General features: G+C 50.5%; 9 protein-coding genes across 9 annotated transcripts; 5 read left to right on the top strand and 4 right to left on the bottom strand.

Annotated features, from left to right (window-relative positions):
* Positions 1–415: 415 nt before the first annotated feature.
* On the top strand, positions 416–1870 carry CDV56_102903 (acetamidase/formamidase family protein; the record flags this gene model as incomplete). The annotated part of the gene is made up of 5 exons (XM_026756522.1): positions 416–490; positions 542–560; positions 620–908; positions 960–1233; positions 1292–1870. 5 exons carry the CDS (start codon positions 416–418, stop codon positions 1868–1870), a joined length of 1236 nt encoding a protein of 411 aa, XP_026613681.1.
* Positions 1871–2143: 273 nt separating this feature from the next.
* On the bottom strand, positions 2144–3542 carry CDV56_102680 (NAD(P)/FAD-dependent oxidoreductase; the record flags this gene model as incomplete). Its single annotated transcript, XM_026756299.1, has 2 exons — positions 2144–3291; positions 3350–3542. 2 exons carry the CDS (start codon positions 3540–3542, stop codon positions 2144–2146), a joined length of 1341 nt encoding a protein of 446 aa, XP_026613680.1.
* A 972-nt stretch (positions 3543–4514) lies between these two features.
* Positions 4515–6503, top strand: CDV56_102307 (putative MFS transporter; the record flags this gene model as incomplete). The annotated part of the gene is made up of 7 exons (XM_026755926.1): positions 4515–4575; positions 4630–4715; positions 4773–5135; positions 5193–5348; positions 5404–5870; positions 5936–6194; positions 6258–6503. The coding sequence occupies 7 exons, from the start codon at positions 4515–4517 to the stop codon at positions 6501–6503; spliced, it is 1638 nt and encodes a 545-aa protein (XP_026613679.1).
* A 474-nt stretch (positions 6504–6977) lies between these two features.
* On the bottom strand, positions 6978–8349 carry CPR6 (CYP40/PPID family peptidylprolyl isomerase; the record flags this gene model as incomplete). Its single annotated transcript, XM_026755674.1, has 5 exons — positions 6978–7918; positions 7980–8066; positions 8119–8128; positions 8194–8261; positions 8334–8349. The coding sequence occupies 5 exons, from the start codon at positions 8347–8349 to the stop codon at positions 6978–6980; spliced, it is 1122 nt and encodes a 373-aa protein (XP_026613678.1).
* A 409-nt stretch (positions 8350–8758) lies between these two features.
* CDV56_101890 (D-aminoacyl-tRNA deacylase) lies at positions 8759–9590 on the bottom strand (the record flags this gene model as incomplete). The annotated part of the gene is made up of 5 exons (XM_026755509.1): positions 8759–8893; positions 8971–9197; positions 9251–9293; positions 9356–9534; positions 9584–9590. The coding sequence occupies 5 exons, from the start codon at positions 9588–9590 to the stop codon at positions 8759–8761; spliced, it is 591 nt and encodes a 196-aa protein (XP_026613677.1).
* A 648-nt stretch (positions 9591–10238) lies between these two features.
* Positions 10239–12234, top strand: CDV56_101528 (CNOT2/3/5 family protein; the record flags this gene model as incomplete). Its single annotated transcript, XM_026755147.1, has 3 exons — positions 10239–10493; positions 10564–12110; positions 12174–12234. 3 exons carry the CDS (start codon positions 10239–10241, stop codon positions 12232–12234), a joined length of 1863 nt encoding a protein of 620 aa, XP_026613676.1.
* A 2601-nt stretch (positions 12235–14835) lies between these two features.
* On the top strand, positions 14836–15455 carry CDV56_101035 (C2H2-type zinc finger protein; the record flags this gene model as incomplete). Its single annotated transcript, XM_026754654.1, has 2 exons — positions 14836–15143; positions 15212–15455. The coding sequence occupies 2 exons, from the start codon at positions 14836–14838 to the stop codon at positions 15453–15455; spliced, it is 552 nt and encodes a 183-aa protein (XP_026613675.1).
* A 1007-nt stretch (positions 15456–16462) lies between these two features.
* CDV56_100794 (uncharacterized protein) lies at positions 16463–17084 on the bottom strand (the record flags this gene model as incomplete). The annotated part of the gene is made up of 2 exons (XM_026754413.1): positions 16463–16793; positions 16960–17084. The coding sequence occupies 2 exons, from the start codon at positions 17082–17084 to the stop codon at positions 16463–16465; spliced, it is 456 nt and encodes a 151-aa protein (XP_026613674.1).
* Positions 17085–17960: 876 nt separating this feature from the next.
* On the top strand, positions 17961–18420 carry CDV56_100557 (uncharacterized protein; the record flags this gene model as incomplete). Its single annotated transcript, XM_026754176.1, has 2 exons — positions 17961–18005; positions 18069–18420. Coding segments are annotated over 2 exons (397 nt in total), but the record flags the coding sequence as incomplete, so codon positions are not given.
* Between the last annotated feature and the right edge of the window lie 2488 nt (positions 18421–20908).

Below are 20908 nucleotides of genomic sequence, written 5' to 3'. Positions count from 1 at the left end.
TTTTTATCATCTCGCATTCAGAACAATGCCTTTCTTGGTTGGATATGATTTGCTGTTGTACTGCGGAGGCCCGCTGATAAGCGAGATAGTACAGTGATAAGGATTGCATCGCTGATACGTAGACATCTCGTAATCCGCTCAGTACAATTTGGAGTAACATCTTATCCTATTCCTACCTATCCTCCTCGCCTGCGGGGTAGGCTCGATGATCGGATGAATGGATAGCGATTTGGAGAAGGGATTCCTCGGTTCCAGAGAGTGACACAAGGATTCAAAAGGAAGGTTGTCTCCTGCTGCTCCCGTGTGTTCTTATCATCCTTCTGCGGTTGCTAGACTACGCGTGTTCTCAAACCATAATACTACCCTTTCGAGAAACCCGGTATACTGCCTATAGGAAAGACTAAGTGACCTCAAAATGGGTGTCAAAGGACTTCGTACCGCTCTCAAAGTCGATCTCAATAAGCCTGCTTGGGAGCAACCGGGCTTACATGTATGTGCTCTCAGAGAGCCCTCAAGGTTCACGATACTGACACATCGCTAGAATCGGTGGCATCCAGATGGTACGTCTGCTGGAAATGACATCATCAAAGTATTCCTCTAAATATGAACATTCTTGCAGTGCCTGCCTGCGGCAAGATCGCCAACAACGAAGTCGTCAAGGTCGAATGTCTCGACTGGACCGGTGGCCAGATCAAGAACAATGATTCCGCCGACGATATCAAGAACGTTGACCTGACTCAAATCCACTATCTCTCCGGCCCGTTTGAGATTGAGACAGCTGAACCTGGAGATGTTCTGCTTGTTGAAATCCAGGATGTCCAGCCATTCGAGAACCGTCCCTGGGGTTTCACGGGAATCTTCAGTCCCAGTAATGGTGGTGGATTTCTAGATGAGATCTATCCTGAACCGTGCGCTTGTCTTCTCCTTATACCGCACCTTATCTGACTTCCTACCGATAGTGCCAAAGCAATCTGGGATTTTGAGGGAATCTTCTGTTCTTCGCGGCACATTCCCCACGTGCGATTTGCAGGCCTCATCCACCCAGGTATTCTGGGTTGCGCTCCCTCAGCTGAGATCCTCGCCGAGTGGAATCGCCGTGAAGGTGAACTGATCGCCACGAACACCACGGGCCGTGATGTCGCAAAGCCCCCCGAACCGAAGAATGTCCATGCCGGCAGTGCGGACGAGGACCTCAAAGCCAAGATCGCCAAAGAAGGCGCAAGGACGATCCCCGTACGTATACACCTTACTCCCAGAAACCTAACGGACGTAACCTGAGAGACTTGACTAGGGCCGTCCCGAACACGGAGGAAACTGCGACATCAAGAACCTCTCCCGCGGCTCCAAAGTCTACCTCCCCGTGCACGTCCCAGGGGCCAAATTCTCCGTCGGCGACCTCCACTTCTCGCAAGGCGACGGGGAAATCTCATTCTGCGGCGCCATCGAGATGGCGGGCGTCATAACGCTCAAGTTCACGGTGATCAAAGACGGGATAGCGAAGATGGGGATGAAGTCTCCCATCTTCCACCCCGGCCCTGTTGAGCCCCAGTTCGGGCCCGGCCGGTATCTGACTTTCGAAGGGTTCTCCGTCGACGAGCATGGCAAGCAGCATTATCTGGATGCGACGGTTGCGTATCGACAGACTTGTCTGCGGGTCATTGAGTATCTTCGCCGCTATGGATACAGCGATTATCAGATCTACCTGCTGCTGAGCTGTGCCCCTGTCCAGGGACATATTGCGGGGCTTGTGGATATTCCTAATGCGTGCACGACGATCGGGGTGCCGATGGACGTTTTTGATTTTGATATCCGGCCCGAGGCTGAGGTGGTCAAGATGGATATGGGAAGCTGTGCCTTTGCAAGCAAGTGACTTGATGTTCTACCAGATGCTAGATATCCTACACACTAGTCTGATTGCCATACTTCCCTTCCTGTTGCAATCTTCCTTTGGCTTCCAGAGCAAGCTTTATGCAAGATATTCTCGCCAGAGATTTCTTTCTCCTCGGCTTTATTGACCGGAAGAGTAATTCTCTCCATAACTCCCAAAGGACGGTGGCTACTCCAAACATGCGGTCCATATAAGATTCCAACTACATTTCATCAAGATTGAAGCGAGTCTTCAATCCCACGAGCGCTGCGAGGTCTATAACCTGCCCGTGCTTTCTCCAATCGTGGTCCATTGGTCTTCTCCGACTTTCTGAAAATCCATGATCCTGTCGGGCCCACCGAAGCGATTTTGAGTCGCTCTCCAGTCTCGATTGACAGCTGTCTCCGGCCTCCATCGAACGACGTGCTTCACCTCTTTCTGTAGTTTACACTCCAGTGCATCAGCAATAAAGCTGCCAATTGTAGGCATTTGCATGGCGCCATTGCCGGAACCTCCAACAGCGACTAGCAGCGAGGGGTGTTCTGGATGTCTATCGATCAAGAAAGCACGGTCTGGGGTATCGGCGTCCCAGCAAATGCGCGCGAAAGACAGTGGCCGGTCAGCCAGATGCGGCATCGTATCCTTGAGAAAGTCTCGTGTGCGGGCTTCGGCCTCGAGCGGGATCTGATGCTTTGCGAAGGGGACACTCTTCTTCTGGTCCGGCCTGTTTGGGTCAGGGAGAAAGTTGCAGTAACCTGGATACTCGTCACAGATCTTGAGCTCGTGTTTGTCTTCGTCAGGCTCCATGAAGAAGCCTTTGGCGATGTTGAACAGCACAGGGAGGTTCCGGTATCGCTTGGCCTCCTCTGGAGTCATCTGAATATGACAGAGAGTCCATGCGGTAGGCCGAAGCTGCTTCTTGAAGTCTAGGAGGCTGTCACTGCCAGCACCTGCCGAAAGAATAGTGTGATGGGCTCTGTGTACGCGACCATCGGCAGTTTTGGCTCCAACAACATCGCCATCCTCGTATACTAATGATACAACATTTCCTTCCGGAGAGCTAGTGATGAATTTGACTCCCAAGCGCTTTGCCTCGTTGAAAGCAGAGAACATGGCCTTTTTGGCGTGGATCCACCCAGCACCAGACCTGTGCCACCAGCCTTTCCAGCCAGGAAAGTCGCCTGTCAGTACGCCTGGCGGCATGGTCCGGCGGAAGTCCTCGGCTGTCTCCAGCTCGACGAAGTTTGTTCCTGACGGTTCAATCTCGTTCTTTCGTATGTGGTCAATCAGAGCAGGTGTGTGCCCCGACACGATGAAGCCAGTTTCGTGAAAGTAAGGCTGGAAAACCTGGTCAGTCTTCCAGGCCTTTAGAGCCGCTCGCGTGAATGTCGAGAAGGCCACGCTTCGGGCGTCAGAAGCGCCATCTATTTCATTGTTAGAACACTGGACATCCCAATTGTATCTTGATTCTTTCAGTCGTACCCTTGAGCTCGCTGTGCTCCATGATTTTATTAATGTCATTGCCTGCCGCGATGGGCGAAGGAACTGGGTGAGGATCGAGAACGGTGACATTTTGATAGCCTCGACGAGCGAGATGTAGAGCAGTTGAGCAGCCCCATGTGCCCGCTCCGATAATGAGGATGGAAGATTCAGTGGTCAAACTCGAAGGCGCCATTTCACCAGTTTGAGGCTGTGCTTATACAAGCGACACTAAGACGGAACGAATTGTCAACGAGATACTCATCCGGGAATCAGACTGGGACTGGCAGTGAAGCTGTATTTCAATGACAGAAATGGGACACGCAAATCATGCCATATCAATTCAAATCAAGCAGTGCAAAGTGGAGTGTCGGATCGTTCCGAGCTGTTTGGCCCATGGGTGATACTACTGACGGAGTCGTCATGCTCTGTTGTTGTTCGGCTGGTTTTTCCTCGCCTCGGGATTCCTTGAAGCTGCACCTGCTGGACCTTCCTCGTCTCCTGGACGCATCCAGAAAGTCTGGGGAAATCAACTTGATCGTCGTGTCTCCGCATCTTTAATCAGACCGATAATGATGGATAGAAAGTCTTGGTTGATATACTTAATCTGAGGCTTATCGCCTGACCAACCCTGAGACGAAGGCATTGGTCGAGCTCGCCGAATGTGTCAAGCCCTGTTGCATTGACAATGACAGGATACTGACAGGGCGGGAATCTCCTCGTCCTTCAGTCCGCTATACTGTATTTCATTGGGTTTTCATATCAGATTGTCGTTTGGAGCTTCCTCGTTTCTGTCACTTATCGCATCTTCCCCTCTCGTGAGGTCATCCCATCATGACCCACCGCGCGCTTATCACCTCACAGGCTCACCATCTCATTGCATCAACGCTGTCTCAAAGGCAATATTCCCTAGTCACCTGCTATCGAATGGCATACCTTTTCAGGGTTATCGTGAGGGGTATGGCGAGATATCCGAAGATATTCGGGATCACCATGGCTTTCAACGAGGATGTGATTGGGAAGATACATGCTGAACCCCTCGAGCCAAAAAGAGTTATTGTAACTCTATCTCTGAGTGTATTTTGCCTGTGAAGGTATTTAAGGGGCATGATTTCCTGGAAGATGCTCGATAATGGAAGCAATCCTTTCGTGGATATCAATTTGACACATGATGGCTCGTCCGGATGATTTGTACACTGATGTCCCAGGAACCGTATACCTGGTCGATGGTAACGACCTCATCCTTTAAAAGGAGACACGGTGCTGGACTAATTTTTGTATAGCCTCCGCAACTTTGACGGATGCTGCCCATGCAGGGCAGGATATTCTTCTGATTCCGCAGCCTTCATCCTCCCCTGCTGATCCTCTAGTAAGTGAAGTTTGAGTGGTCTTATGTCTATAGGTCTCGTGCTGATACCTTCGCTAGAATTGGTCTAGAAGCAAGAAATACTGGACTCTCTTTCTCATCTCTGCCTATGCATGCGTTAACTCCTTTGGCGAGAACAATTGGGGTGCAGCATGGACAACAATAGCCGAAGAGACTGGAGTTACGCTGGAGAACATGAACGGGGGTTCTGCCCTCAACTACCTCTTGCTTGGATTCTTCAATGTGATTTGGATCCCCACGGCAATGAAGCTTGGACGGAAGATTGTTTACATTCTGAGTCTGCTCTTCGTTCTCGGCAGCGGTATTTGGGGTGGGTTCTTTGAAGGCACAACCCAATACTACGTTATGCTTGCTGTCGGTGGCATTGGAACGGCCGCATATCAAGCTCTTATTCAGCTAACGGTGTGTATCGATCGAGTCTTATTGATTGAAATGATTTTGCTGACGGATCGGCCGCAGATCTTCGATCTTTTCTTTGCACACGAGCGCGGTAGGATGGTGGCCATCTACATTTTCTTCCAGCAATTAGGCTCTATCTTGGGCCTGATTTTGGGAGGGTACATCACTGATGGCATCGGCTGGAGATGGAGCCAGCCTATTGTTGCGATTGCATGCGTAAGCCTTTGACTGTTTTAACCTAGACTGAGCTTTCGGAGCTGACTCACATAAGGGGATCTTGATCTTACTATTCATCTTCACGTTCGATGATACCATGTTCCCGAGATACCGATTCGGGAACAGAGGCTCTTCAGTTGCGAAGATTGAGACCCGCACCACACAGGATGACCCACAAGTCACGTCTGAAAAGGACCAGAAGCTGGAACCGTCTACGTCTGTCGCTGTAAGCCATGGCGCTGGTGAGGTTGACATTCCCCCTCGGACCTATCGCCAGAAAGTGGCCCTGATCCACTACCTCGAAGATGACCAGACGACTTGGTACCAGTACTTCCGGCGGCCCTTCTACCTCTTTGCGTTTCCGAACATTGTGCTGGCCGGCATTCAGTTCGCCTTTGGCTGTACAGCCGGCATCATCTCTTTCAACACCATCTCGGAGATCATGACGGAGCCACCCTACAACTGGAGTGCAGGCTCAGCAGGCCTACTATTCCTAGCTGCTCTCATCGGTAACTTCATCGGGTAAGCATACTAGCAGTCTCTTCCGACAAGAGAGTCTTGACAGTCTCGATCTAACAGTGAACCAGCATGGGCATCGGATCATTCTCAGACTGGATCGTCCTCTTCCTGGCCCGTCGCAATAAAGGCTACAAAGAGCCCGAGATGCGTCTCTGGGCCTACATCCTCCCATTCATCCTCGCCGCCGTAGGCTACTTCACATACGGCTGGGGCGCCACAGTCGGGGACCACTGGATCTCCATCGCTGTCGGGCTCTGCTGCATGATCGCACAGCAAGTCTCCGCGACGAGTATCGCGACCGCATATGCGATGGAGTGCTTCGACCGGGTAAGTCTTCCCCTTCAACCACGTCCCAAACCCACATCATTCCCCGAGGTCTGACAAGCTCAGATTTCCGGAGAACTTGTCATCGTCCTCGCCATTTGTTCCTCCTGCATCAACTTCGCTATTTCCTTCTCCGTGCAGCATTTCATCGACGCAACGAATTACGGCTGGACGCTTACATTCTTTGGCATCTGGGTGCTTTTGTCCATGCTCATGGCTGGACCGATGTTGATCTGGGGGAAGAGCTGGCGACGGAGGTGTAAGGGACGTTATGAGAAATTCCTTGCTGAGACGGGACGCTCGGTTTTGTAGATATTTTCTCCGGCTGTCTCTGTTCGAGGATCAGGTATGAGGTATTGTTTGGATATCGAGGGGAAATGGTGTAATAGCATTCCTTCAGTTGCTGAATCCTGTTTCTGTCATATCTACTGAACTATAAGGAATCTGTTTGAATACGGATGGTCGAAATATTAAATTCTGGTCCAATGTTTCAATGTGCGATTGCCCTTCAGAGACTCATATACTCGACCCTTGGTTGAATATGTTTCATTCATACGCTAGTTGAACAATTGCTGGGCGTATCATGCGAGAACAAACACAATGCGCCAATCATCCATGCTTCCGAGCCGGTAAAAATAGGCCGAGAAACTCCCATCAGGTCCTGACTGCTCAAGAACGAGGAACTGCAAGGAAATGCAATGAGCATCGTCGCTTTTGTGCGAAACTGAAAGGAAAGGAATACATAAAATCATGAGTCATTGACCGATGAACGATGACGCCGATGCTTTATGAGAAGAACTTCCGAGCGGCGGCCTTCTCCTTGGCTTCACGGTCCTTGATCGCCTTCTTGACCTTGGCGATCTCGTTGAGAATGCCAGCGTCACCGGGGGCCAGCTTCAAAGCCTCCTGGAGATCCTTCAGAGCCCCTTCTTCGTCCTTCAGGCCACTGTGGGCGACAGCGCGGCGATAGTAAGCCTTGGCTTTATCTGCATCCTTGGCGTTGGCGGCGGCGGCAACTTCAAGGGCGTAGGTAGCCCAGTTCTGGGCATTCTCGTATCGACCAAGCTTGTTCGCGAGCAGGGACGAGTTGGAGTGAAGGGTGAAGCGAAGAGATTTCATCTGAGGCTCGAGGTCCTTGGGGTCGTTCTCATCGGGATCAGGAAATTCATTCAGGTAGCGCAGGCCCTTCTGGTACTTGTCAAGGCCAAGCACAAGGTCACCTTTCTTAAAAGCAGAGTTGCCAAAGTTCTTCAGCTCGGAAGCGATCTTGAAGCAGACCTGAGCGTTAAGCTCCTCGCCCTGGTGATCATCAGGGTAGTCCTCGTAGGGGTCTCCGGTGGCATCGGCAACCTGGTTGGTGGCGTTCTCGTAGTCCTGGCCAGTGAGCTCACCGCAGTCGACGATGGTCACGTCGGTGGTAGGCTTGTCGGCTTGGGTAGGCATGTTCTCGATCTTGCGAACAATACTCTTTCCGTTGATCACCTCACCGAAGACCACGTGCTTGCCATCCAGGTGGGGGGTTGGGACGGTAGTGATGAAAAACTGGCTGCCATTGGTGCCAGGACCAGAGTTGGCCATCGAGAGGAGGAAAGGTCTGTCATGCTTGAGCTCGAAGTTCTCATCGGGGAATTTCTCGCCGTAAATGGATTCACCACCAGTTCCATTGAAGTTAGTAAAGTCACCACCCTGGATCATAAACTGCTTGATCACACGGTGGAAGATGGATCCTAAGCGCGCGCAACCGTAAGACTCTGAATCGCATCTGAGGGGACAGGATGAACGTCGTACCCTTGTAGCTCAGTGGTTTCCCTTGCTTTCCCATGCCCTTCTCACCTGTGCAAAGAGCACGAAAGTTCTCTGCGGTCTTGGGGACGACTGGAGGACTGTTAGTATCTCAGCGCCGAAAAACTGAAAACACCTTCCGCACCATCGTTGAACTGCAATTACAGAGTCAAGCATTAGCCCAGCGGTCCAATGGATGGAAACAGACTGGCAATCTCACCAACTCAAAGGCAACACGACCAGATTTCTGGTGGCCAATCTGAATGTCAAAGTAGACGCGAGGACGACCTGCGATCACAACAAATCAGTAACCCCTCATCTAAAGGTCCGGAACCCCACACTAGACGGGGCAGTACGCACGCTGAGTCTCGGCCATGATTGCGAGCTAGAGAAGTAGTGCAACAATGAATGAATGTGCCGAGAGATCACTTGAATAGAGGAACAGAGACAGAGCGAAAGTGTTGTGTCAGGAAGTGGGAGGAGTAAGTGAGGAGAAGCTGAGGAATTGACAGAGTAAAACTGCTGGGTGAAGTGGGCTGGACCAGCCCTTTTTTGCGATGCTTCACGAAGCTTCCATCAACTCCGCACTCCTTCAATCTGCAGGCACTAACTAATAATATAAGTCCTCTTCTTCCACTTTTGGATGCATGGGAGATCAGTTGAGGTTGATCCTAAGAAAGAACTAGCCAGAATTATTATATTATGTGAAATTTGTGAATCTATCTGATATTTACACCCAAACCCAAACAACCAAACACCTTTTCCGCATACAATATGTTAGGTCATTATTCCAGCAATGATGCTGGTAGTTCAAACTCGATGGTTTGCGTCTCTCCATCTTTCCGTTCGCCCTGCTGTTTATTCTGTCCCTCCGCGGGCTTTTTCTCCTTCGCCATTTTGGTGTTGATCTCGATTGTGACCTAGAGTTGACGTTCTTCGTCAGCACGGCCTGACATTCTTAATCGGAGACGAGGTACGAGGAGGAGCAAAAGCTAACCGCCGCATCCTCACTGCGGTAATCTACACCCACCGGCCCGTCATTCTTCAGTTCGACATCCATCATGGCCTGGAAGACGCCGTTCTGGACCCGGTCGGGTTTGTACGCTTCGCGCAGCCGGCGGAAGAAGTAGTCGTATAGTTTCCGTGCTGTTTCCGCGTCGGCTGCATCGTGAAAGTCGGGTTTGCTGCCTTTCTTCAATTGACCGTAGAGCGTAAATTGTGATACTGTGCCAAGCGTTAGAGGCCGCATTCGATGATCTCCAGACGGCCAAACCCACCACAGAGCACCTCTCCCTCAATATCCTGCACGTTCCTTTTCCACTGGGCGTAAAAAAGCATAATTAGCTTCTGATATGCCCTGTCCCGGGGGATAAGCTACTCACTTGGCCGCCTTCTTCAGCAGGCCATAACTTGGCCTTCAATATCCGCTGAATGAGTGTGTCTGCATCTTTTTCGGTGTCCTCCTTGCCTACACCAGCAAGAACGAGCAAGCCGCGACCAATTGATGAGACAAGTTTCTCATCTACCGTGACCGACGCAGATTTCACTCTCTGAATGACCGCTACTCATGAATTAGCGTCGAAGGACTTTGCGGAGAGAGCAAGGCGCACCTTTCATGTCGAAGTATCTTGCGGTGGATTCGCTCGGGATCAGAGGAGCAAAGATATATTCAATGGAGATACTAACTAGACTAGACAATTGTTAGAGTCTATTATTATCAAAGCGAAAATACATCCATTTCATATGAGGCTTCACAAGCTATTCATCGGAATAAAGACGGATCGGGCGAGAGCCGGGAACGGAAATGACATACCTAGTCCAAAAGTCACAACAGGGGTGTCATCAATGATTAGAGCTAAGCTCTTATCAAAATTCCTCAGAGACAGAGCACTAGAATATTCAGCCCATGAAATAATTAGCGTATGGACATTCACGTAGCTTGATACAAAGGAGTAGATGGTGATAACGGTGGTTTCGCCTCCTCCGCCTTCGATAACCCTCCCGCACATTGCTTGCTGCCCGCCAAACTCACCGCCTTCACAAGAGTCTTGACAACTCCGACAAGCACCAGGAGATTCATTAACATTCCCAGCCTTTTCTGGCATCATCTCCCAGCGCGTCTTCTTTCGCATTGTCGCCCAACACCCTTCTCCTTCCCCCCGCTGGAACTGCAGCTTCCAACCCGCTGATCCCCTTTCCATATCTCCCTGAATCTCCGAAAATTCGCTTTCTCCCCACGGCGATCTCTTCATGTGAACAGCAACCATGACGTCCCGCAAAACACAGCAAGAGATCGACAAGACCTTCAAGAAGGTCGCGGAAGGCATACAGACATTTGAGGGAATCTACGAGAAGATCCGCTCAGCGTCGAATCCTACCCAGCGAGATAAGCTGGAGGAGAACCTGAAACGAGAGATCAAGAAGCTGCAGCGATTCCGCGACCAGATCAAGTCATGGGCTTCAGGTAATGAGGTCAAAGACAAAGGACCGCTGCTCGAGCAGCGCAGAGCAATCGAAACTGTGGGCTAACGATTCCAAACCGACTGACTCCGCCTTTCCGGGACATGGGAGAAAGCTAACAGAGGTGCAGTGCATGGAGCAGTTCAAAGCCGTGGAAAAGGAGATGAAGACCAAGGCGTATTCCAAGGAAGGCCTTTCCGCTGCGTCGCGACTCGATCCCAAAGAAAAAGAAAAACTCGAAGCGTGCGACTTCCTATCGACCTGTGTGGACGAACTTCAACTGAAAATCGAGGCGATGGAGGCCGAAGAGGAGACCCTTCACATGCAGATGAAGAAGGGCAAGAAGGATATCACCAGGACAAATCGTTTATCGGACCTCTCGCGGATACTGGAGCGACATAAGTGGCACGTCAACAAACTTGAGTTGCTGCTACGATCGCTTCAGAACGGCGCTGTCGAAACGAGCCAGGTGATAGATCTCAAGGAGAGTATCAAGTACTACGTGGATGATGGACACAATGTCGATTACTGCGGAGAAGACGAGACGCTCTATGACGATCTCAATCTGGGCGAAGAGGCCGAGGTGCAGTTTGGAATGGTTGGGGACAACGATCGCGTTTCGTCGCAGGACACACAATCGATTCAGGAGGACGAGCCGGAAGTGAAGGCGAAACCGTCGAAAGCTGACGCTAGTGGGCTCCGCCGGCCATCAGCGCAGATGAAGTCACCTTTGCCAGTTCTCGCAACGCTTCACCCTCCAACATCCACCAGCGCCACTTCTGGCATGAAACCCGCCCCTCCTCCCACTCGTCTGCCTGGCGAGACTCTCAAATACGCATCAGCAGCGGCTGCCGCAGCTGCGAGCGACAAAAACGGTGTCGGTATTGCCCCTCTTCCCCCACCGCCTGGCACGAGCCCTGCCTACACCGCCGCCATTCCAGTCTCGAGAGCGTCATCCACAGCATCGCCGGTTGTGTCCTCGGTCCAACCAGTATCGAAGGCTACAGCGACCGTCACGGAAGAGCCTGGTGGACACGGTCGGTCCAAGACTCCAGCTCTCAGCCCCAGCGTCGCAGCGACGCCCGCAGCGGCCAGTGCCTCGAATACGATGCCTTCTACTCCAGCGATGGACAAGGCGAGCGCGGCAGCCGCCAAGGAACAACACGCGACGACCAACGGCGACACGGGTAAGGAGGATGAGGAGCGCGATGAATCGATCTACCATCTACCTCCAGGGCTGCAGGATTTGATTCAGTCGTTTGAGATCACGAAGAGCCGCGCTGCGACCAGTGCTGCGAGCTCGTCGCCATCGGTTCAGCGGCTGCTCGCGGCATCACTGGCGACTTGCCCGGAGCCTGCCGATGCAGAGAAGCCCCGTCATTACCGACCCTCGAATCCTTACAACACCCCGCTCTACTACCCGCAAGAACCACTCGCCATATTCGATGACCCTCGTCTGTATGACACCGGACGGATCGACACCGATACTCTTTTCTACTTGTTTTACTACCGTCAGGGAAGCTATCAGCAGTACCTGGCGGCCAAGGCGCTCAAGAACCAGAGCTGGCGCTTCCACAAACAGTACCAGACTTGGTTCCAACGCCATGAGGAGCCGAAGAACATCACCGAGGACTATGAACAGGGTACATATCGGTTCTTCGATTACGAGAGTACCTGGTAAGTCTCATTCTTCGTTTTTTTCTCTTTTCTTTTTCATGCAACAAACTAATCGAGATGCAGGATGAACCGACGCAAGGCGGATTTCAAATTTATCTACAAGTATCTGGAGGATGAATTATAAGATGTGTATCTTTGGGTGCATATGGGACGGGCTTTCCTTTTTCTGCTGGACAGGTGGCGAACAAGGATATTTTGACAGGTTCATCTTCATCTTCATCATCATCTTCGATACTTGTGGTTGTCTTGAATGTCCGCATTGGGCTGGTTGGGTTTTGACTGGTGCTGGCGGGAATATTTGATATTTACTTCATTTATTTCCTGCCCCTGTTCTTCCCCTCCTTGTCTGTTTCTCTTTCTTCTCATATTTCTTCTATGGTGTCATCTATGAACGAGTAAATGAATGGGACAGCAGAACATGGGAGTTCTGCTTATGCTACTTTCCATTCCTCGGGTGGCTGATCGAGCAAAGTAAGAAACAACACTATCAAAAGTACCGAGTAGAAAAAAAGTCCAAGGCTAGATTCACTGGAGAAGGTTTTCCCCCTCTGTCCGAGCTTAAGGTGAATCAGTAGCTCCTCTGGGCTGTGAATCAAGCAGATGACCCTGGCAGGACATGGCTGAAGCTTACTGACTACTCTCTACCCTATAATTCCCCTTGTTAAGACAAAGGTAAAGAACCCACCCTTACCTGCGTCCCAGGAGCAGGAACTGACAACAGTAGACAGGAATACAGTACCTCTTTGCCCCGGTTGTCATCATTAATCAACTTAAGAGTACAACGGTATTAATGATAACTGGCTAATGCAAGCCTCTATCCGCCTCACTGAACCACTCCTCCGTATTCTCCTATCCAGACTGAACCACTCCTCCGTATTCTCCTATCCAGACTGGCCGTAGTTCGCATCATAATCTATTCCATACACTTACAGCAATCGAGGGTGCGGGATTTTTGAACCTGCATCATCATGATCACCGAAGAGCTCGATGCATCAGATGAACGCCGGGGAGCCTTGCCAATCGTCTAGTCTCCAATGGGTAAGTCAGACGCTAAAGTAGCCGGGGGCTGTGCGGTTGTGATCTCCCTTTGGCTTCGTCAGAGTTCAGTCTCCAAGCCCCAAGGCCAAGACCAAGCGATCAATTGCAACCGGCTCCCTTGGCAGACTGTGACTGTTGTCATTGGACAGATAAGTGGCGATTCCCTGGATAGTGGACTTGGACGGGAACAAGCCCACAAGGCTGTCGAATCGCAGATTTACTGGGTGTGGACTGTGGAGTAGTAGGAGGAACGTAGACTAGATAGACTGTAGAATGTCAAGCAGAATAAATCAGATTATTTCTCCCCGGAAAACGTGCCGACTGCCAAGTGAATTGATTCAGTGATTGTGATTTCATTGTAGCAGGGAATAATGAAGCTAGTTGCCATGAGTGAAGTAAAGGAGAAGATTGTTGCCTGAGGGGTTTCCGCTCAAGAACACATGACTTGCTAATTCCGTACTTTTGACAGCTGTCCCGTTTCCTTCTGGTACTTCGTCTCAGGCTGTCTTGTCTTTCTTTGCGGTGATTTTGCCCGCCTGTTCCATTATCACCCTTTTCTAGTCTCACTCCGAGAAGATACTTCTGTCTAAGTACTGACTAGGTATCGGAGCCTTGCGATGAAAGCTCTCAGCCAATCATGACCACCCGAGGCGGTTGCCTTCATCGCAGATGATCCCCAAGTCAAACCTACCGAGTAACCAAGGTAAGACTACGGAGGACGGGTCTATCCCCAAAGCCTCACGGCCAAACAGGATGTCAGCAGCGGCTCGCCGGCTCCACAGCGCATTTATGTGCAAACTGGGGAGTGGATCGATGCATGCCGTCTAGTCAGTACTAGTACGATGATGTTGGCATTGTACGGAGTATGATTACACCTATCATCATCCTCATCGTGTTCGCGACTGCAGTTGCACTGGGTGGGCTGTTCATCCCCGTCCATCTTCCCCCAATCATGACTGTCAATCCCACCGCAGGGGAAATCCCAAGACGCCTCCCTCGTTTGACGCTAGAAGGGCCCAAGAAGTTTCCATTGTTCTCCGAGTCTTCTGGTGCCAACGCTAAGCAGGGTTCTTGCCTGCTGGATGATCGACCGCTTCACTCTCCTGCAGCAGACTCTCCAATCACGGTCCCGCTCGAACGGCTCGATAGTGGCTGAGTGTCGCGATGACAAAACTAGCGGACTAGTTAAGTACCTTGGATAGATTGAATCATCGGAATCGACTCTCAGGTCGTCTCTTTTCTCGTCTTCGCTTACCCTCGCCATCCATTGGGTCAACCTGGATACCTTGATTCCTCGTTCAGGTGACGTCGCCCATGAATGGTTTGAACTCATTTGAAGTCCTGCGTTAAATACTCGATGTATGTATAAACCCGCCGGGATGTCGGTTAAACCATCGACTGGGAGAAATCCAGAACTCGATGCACGTGCGACCAGTTGATTTAATGGCTGTCGCATTCTGCTGCTTTTTACTGTCTTAATTGTCATTATAAGAACCTACAGGCCCCTTTCTTTTGTTTCATCTTTGTCTACATCTACAGACTTCAATCATCATGTACTCTCTAATAATGAACGACAGACTCCACCCTCGGTTCCCAGTGGTAATTGCAAACTCAACTCTTTTACTATAACCCTTCAAACTAATAGTTGTTGTACTTCCAGAACTCAACTCATCCTTCATCTACACCCATGGAACAATCCCCAAGCCAACACTCTGTTCAGTCATTCAGCTTCGCAGACGTCTTCCCCTCAGGCGGAAACGAGCTCGAAATTCCTCTCAGTCACTCTTTTGACTCGGTCTACGAGTTCCCGCCGCCAAGCCCCTACAACACTACCAGCGTCCCAGACCTCTACGCTCTGAACACCTCCTACAGCGTCCCCATCCCATCCTACTCCTCCTCCTACGAGACACAGTTCGCATTCACTCCGAGCATCGAAGAATCGTTGCTCGCACAATATCCGCTCAGCACCAGCGCTTCCTCGTCCGAGTCCTCCAAGTAAGCACCCTGTTGTGTCGTAAGCTCCCCGGCCTGGATTTAGCACCTAACTAACTCTGAACCTCCAGATCATCCAAACCTTATGCCTGCGAAGACTGTGGAAAGGCCTTCACCCGCTCCGCTGACCTCAAGCGGCACCAGGCCAGTGTCCACTACCCGGTCTACCAGGATTGCCCCGTGGAGCACTGCCCGCGGAAGGATCTCAATGGCTTCCCGCGGCGAGACCATCTGATTGAGCATCTTCGTTCATACCACCACATGGACCTGCCTAAGCGCCGGATGACGAAGCGAGTCCCGAGGGCGTCTGCTTGAACTTTTCTTTTCTCTTTATGTTCATATTCACGTCCATGATTGATGCCGGTTTTAGACACGATGTATGATCCCTACTGATGCGCTATTCCCCGTTTCTCGTTCCAAGCACACTGTTTTCTACTGGCTTCTGGTACTTTGTTTTTCCTTCCCATGTTATTATCGTCTTTTACATTTGTCGGTTCGATGGTTCAACGAGTTGGAGGTATAGAGGCGTTCGGAGACGAAATAGGCATGCATGTGTCTTTTCATTATAGCCACTGTGCATTTGTTTCCTGCCCTGGATGACAGAACAGGCCGGACGGATGTGTCATGGCTACCATGTGTGATGATTTGTTTTATTTATTTATTATTTATTTTTTTTTTTCTTTTTCTTTTTTACGTTGTTGGATTAATGATAGACTGGACGGCGAAGGGCTGCTTTTTGTCTTTGACTTTGACTTGGTTGTACTATGGTTCATTTATACATATCTCTTTTGGTGTCATATTCTGGATTTATAGATCGATGCGTTTTGATCATATTACTGAAACACAACACCAAATCTATGTTCTTTGATAATTGGCAATGCAAATATGGGCTGTCTGGTCGAAGGTTTTATCGGATCGTCTTTGTCTCGACTGTAGATGATAATATCATCTATATAAACAAGAACGAAGTTCCAGAGGTAGTGGGATAATATTCGTTCCATGCGCGCTTGAAAGAAGCCTGGGACGGTTGCTAAGCCCATGAACGCTAACTTAGTTGTTCATGCCCTCTATGGCGTGTAGCAAAGGGAGTCTTCCACCTGTCCTCTTTCCGTATAGGCTGGTTGAAAATTCCCCTGGTTATGTCGAGTGCGCTGAATATGGTCGCTCCTCACGTCGCGCCGCTTGTGAGCACCAATGAAAAGGGTAGAGGTCGCAAGGGGTTGATGAGAATTGATGGATCTAACGAATGGAAACGATGGAACCTAAACGTTGGATTGTATTGGGATCCTACCGTACTCCACTGGATTGGCAAGGCTGAAAGCTCAGGGAGCACCATCACGGCGCAATTGCTCTATGCGGAGTCTCTCTTTATCCAGTCTAACAATGTCATCCAAACGGTTCAACTCGGTGTCAATCCAAAGCGACAGGGTATCGGTGTGTCGGCAGATCAGGTGGAACGCTTTCTGAGATGCAGTCGCCGACCTTTCTTGATATTGGGCATAGTAACCCTCCTCCGATCGTCTGTACGGTGACCTAAGGTCGTTTTTGACAGTGATGAGCTCAGCAAATAGGGTCCCAACAGCAGCAATGGACTCATCAGCGAACTCGCTAGGTACATGGTCGGGTATGTCCTGGCGTGGTAGGGGATAGGCACTGGGTATCGACTTATTTAGTTCTGTAACAGACTTTATAACAGCAGGCTTGTTAATAAGTGTGATGTTGGGTAGGTTCAGCAATATGGCTTGGTTAAGTTAATAATAAGTGCTGGCTCTGCCCTAGCCATAATAGGAACTTCCACGGAGCTATATGACAGTCTTACCCTGTCAGAATTTCTCCATGAGCCATTAGCCCATGTTCCATAAAGCCACTGTTTGAGTTCTGCACATAGAGATCTGCACCAGCGCAAAAGTAACCCTTCAACAGGGATCGAGCTGCGGTCTCCATGTCCGGTGTGGATCTGAAAAGCTGGACTTGTCTTTTTAGCTCCCCGGGTTAATCCCCAGGTGTGCCTATTCGTAGGCCCGGGTGGCCGGCATTTTGGCGAGAAGAACTCGGAGCTGTGGAAAAAAGTCACTGTAGAGATGACTCTGCTCCTCGTCAAAGTCCTGCTTGAAGTCTTTGAATATCTGATCGAGGATGAAACCTAGTCTGAGCTGCAGGACATGCTCACAACCTATTGAGGCCCTTGAGTGAGGGCGCCGAAGACGAGACCCAATTGTGAGAGGTCATGGTGTTTGGGTGTTCGACTCCGTGCCTCGTTAAGACGACGCTGTAGTTCAGTGAGAGTCTCATTGTTGCGAGCTTGGTCAAGTAATCTCTTATCAAGCCACTGCGAGCAGTCAGTGTACCGTGTGTGGGCTTTGCTGTTCTCTTCCAAAAGTTTTCAAGAGGCTGCCGGCGTTGGTTTGTCTTTAATGACAGCCACTGCGTCGGATATGGTTCTCACGAACCAAACCCAGCAGACCATTGATCTTTCAGGATTGCTGGCTCTGGTGCTCAGCTGTCGGTGAAGTAGCTGGCAGTCCTGAATATGCCTCAGACAACACCATTATTTAAGATAATATCTGCCTCTTCAAGTATCTTCCCACTCTGGAAGCAGATTAACTTGTCAGGGATTACTTTATCAGGTGGAAATTCTGCATGCCACCCCTTGGCAGCCTTGATGTTCTCTCTCTGCCGCGTTGTATTCTGTCCATATGACCGGTTACCACACAACGAAAGCCATCTCGCTGTAGACACATGTCTCGAAAGCTCGCTTCGCGAGTCTCCGGCTCATCCAGAGTTCCGGCCACCATCTCCACATGTTCCTGCCTTTTCAGGATGGGTGAATCTGTAACCGAACCCTCGCGAGAGCGAGCTTTCACTGTTTGGACGACTCGATGAAAGGTCTGGTGGATGTATTTCTTTGGCTGTGAACGTTGCGCTCAGCTCCTTGCGAATCAGGAGCTGGTAGTCGTAGACAAGGACAATTTTCCTCTGCCCCAGGCGACAGACTCATCCAATCACTTGGTCCACCAGAGGCGCAGAAAAGAACCCACCGGCCGCCATGGAGGCACCGGGGGCGGGCGCAGAAACCGGAGCACAGACGACCGGGGCCGGGGCCGGGAACTGCCAGAGAGCACAATTAGCAAATGCGTCAAACAGGAAACACGAGAGAACAAACGCACTGACTGGCAGGCCTGGTGCAGCCCCGCGCAACGGGTGCACTTCCACCTGCCGGAGAGTAGCCCGAGCAGTAGAGGCGCCGACCGCGCGCGCCACGACGAGAGGAAGTCTTCTGGTAAGGGAAAAAGAAAAAAACTAGAAAACCTCGTTTCGCAGATTCCCCTACGGCCTCAAACGCCGTACGGCCATCACCACCAAGGCGCGAGTGCAACTACCTCGCGGGGGTAGGAAGCAGGCATTGCCTTTTAGCACATGGAATGCTGCATAATCAGGGAAGGATATATGTACTTATGCCCCTTAAGAAAACGCAGAGTCAGTTGCCCATAAAGAGCATTAAACGTGTCTCCAACAGTAATTGATACATCACTCCACTTCAGATGAGTGCCTTTATCAAAACTATCCCGAATTAAGTCTCCTATTTAGAGTCAGACGTCAGTGTGTATATTTATGAATTATGATGATGGGAAGATTAGACAAACCGGGACGACAACCGAGTGCACTCTGCATGACAATCATGCAGAGCTTTAGTAAATGAAGATCCCACGATAGAGTGCCACGGTTGATTCCATAGTCTAACCAAGCAATGGCCATCTGCCGAACAACATACTGGCCAGCCCATGCTCGGGGCAACGAATGTCCTTTGACAAGCGCCTTCTCTTTGACAAGTCTCTCTAAATTCGAAGAGTTCCATCTGTCCGAGCCTCAAGCTCACTGGACCCAAACCACGCCCTTAACCGGTAACGGCTGCCTATCCATTCTGCCGTACCCCAGGCACCTTCAGGCAGACTGCCTGGAGCCAGTCAACAATGGCAAAATCGACAATTTCCTCGTCTGTTGTGGGTATGATGCTCCACGCATGGACATGCTTTTGACTATGGGACTTCTTCGAGGGAGTCGACGATATGAACATCACGGGCGACGTGGCACGTCTCTTTCCCTTCAATCGGGCACAGGACTGCGCACAACCGAAGGCGAAACGGCGAGGCAAGAGTCGATCTTTTTCACCAGCTGTTTATCAACCCTGAAGGATTGATAATTGAATTGCATTGCGGTGAATACATGCATAATGCCATGTCTGATTGTCCTCACATTGATTGCGTTCGTATATCGTAACCTGGCCCAACTGCTGCTGCCATCTGCCCTGTACTCCGTTCTCATCTCCCACAACAACCTGCTCATGGAGAAGGCTATGGGGTCCGGGTTCCTGGATCGGCCGGAGGAAAATATGGTGTTGGTGGTTCGTCTACGGATGGCGGTCGAAGGCAGACTCATCGTCCTGAACGAAGCCATCCCACTCTGTTATAGTTCCGGTGAAGTGAACTGGGTGAAGAGCGATATGTGTTGTGCTCGATGGTCCAGTTCTGAGGTCAGCGCACGGAACAACTTGATGAGTAGGTGCCATTTCTACACTGCAGGTTAGCACATTCAGGTTGCACTGAGCAAAGCAAAGTAGGAGTCAAGGAGATACAGGGATACTCACAAAGGCACAGGGGTCAAGCTGAGCATGTAGCCATCTGTTCGGGCTTCCATGCTGGCTCGGCTGAGGTCGACATTTTGCATACAAGACGTCCAAGACTGCATCCATAACTTATGCCATGAGTGGTCAGGGTTATTGCATCGAGAGATTGCCATGAGTGCCTGATTGACACACTGGTCAAGGGCTGTCAGTGAGGAAATCTCCCACTTCTGCTTGGCTGCGGCTGCTGTTCCAGTCGCTGGCGAGGAGAGGCAGTCGCAATTTGTAAAGATCTCATGGAATCCCATACAAAATCTCATGAGATTGCAGTAACAACAACCTTTTTGTGTTGATGATGAGGCGATCCATAGAGAGTATAGCTGGGAGCATGCCCCGGCAGAACACAGCAACAGCCATATCAGACTCCAGGTATGGAGCTGCGATGCTTCCGGTCTTAATCTCTCCAGGATCTCCCACAGAGATGAAACTTTGATTGTGTTAGATAAGGAATGCCCACGAAGGGTATGAAAAGGGTGCTAAAGTATCACCTTTAAGAACGCCCTTGCAGACTGGGCTCGCTTTCTGAGTATCCGGCCTCTATCAACCCTCCTGGGCGAGCATCTGGGACTCCTGCCTGTCTTCCTTCACGGGTTAGAAGAACATAGTCAAGTTAAGTGGAGGAAAAAGGGAGCAGCAAACTATTCAGCATGCCCATCACTCATCTCCGTCTTCTCCTCCGAAGTTGTCATTGGTGATGCTTTCCGAAGATACTGGATTGCTGACCCATGCATGAATGATCAGTCATATTCATCGCATCGAAAAGATAGAAGCCAACAATGAATGCTTGACGCTGGAGCATCTAGCTGAAAGTCTGACATGAGAAGAAGGAGTCAAGGTCCAGCGCTGAACAGACATCCGATTTAGAACAGGGGGGGAATACCTCTTCACTTAGCTATGGCAATAGTATTCACAGTTCACATTCAAAGCATTCAATAAACTTGAAAATCTTCACTATCGGCATCAAACACCAAAAAACCTTCACAAAACCTACTTCCCACTCCCCAGATCCACAAACTCCCGGAAGCACTCCCCCTTGTAACCCCCCAGCGTCCCATTCGTCGCCAGCACCCGGTTACAGGGCACCGCC

The sequence above is a fragment of the Aspergillus thermomutatus genome (assembly GCF_002237265.1).
Source record: "Aspergillus thermomutatus strain HMR AF 39 chromosome Unknown NODE_119, whole genome shotgun sequence".
Lineage (NCBI taxonomy): Eukaryota > Fungi > Ascomycota > Eurotiomycetes > Eurotiales > Aspergillaceae > Aspergillus > Aspergillus thermomutatus.
Note: the sequence above shows the minus strand (reverse complement) of the source record. Positions and strands in the feature narration are given on the sequence as shown.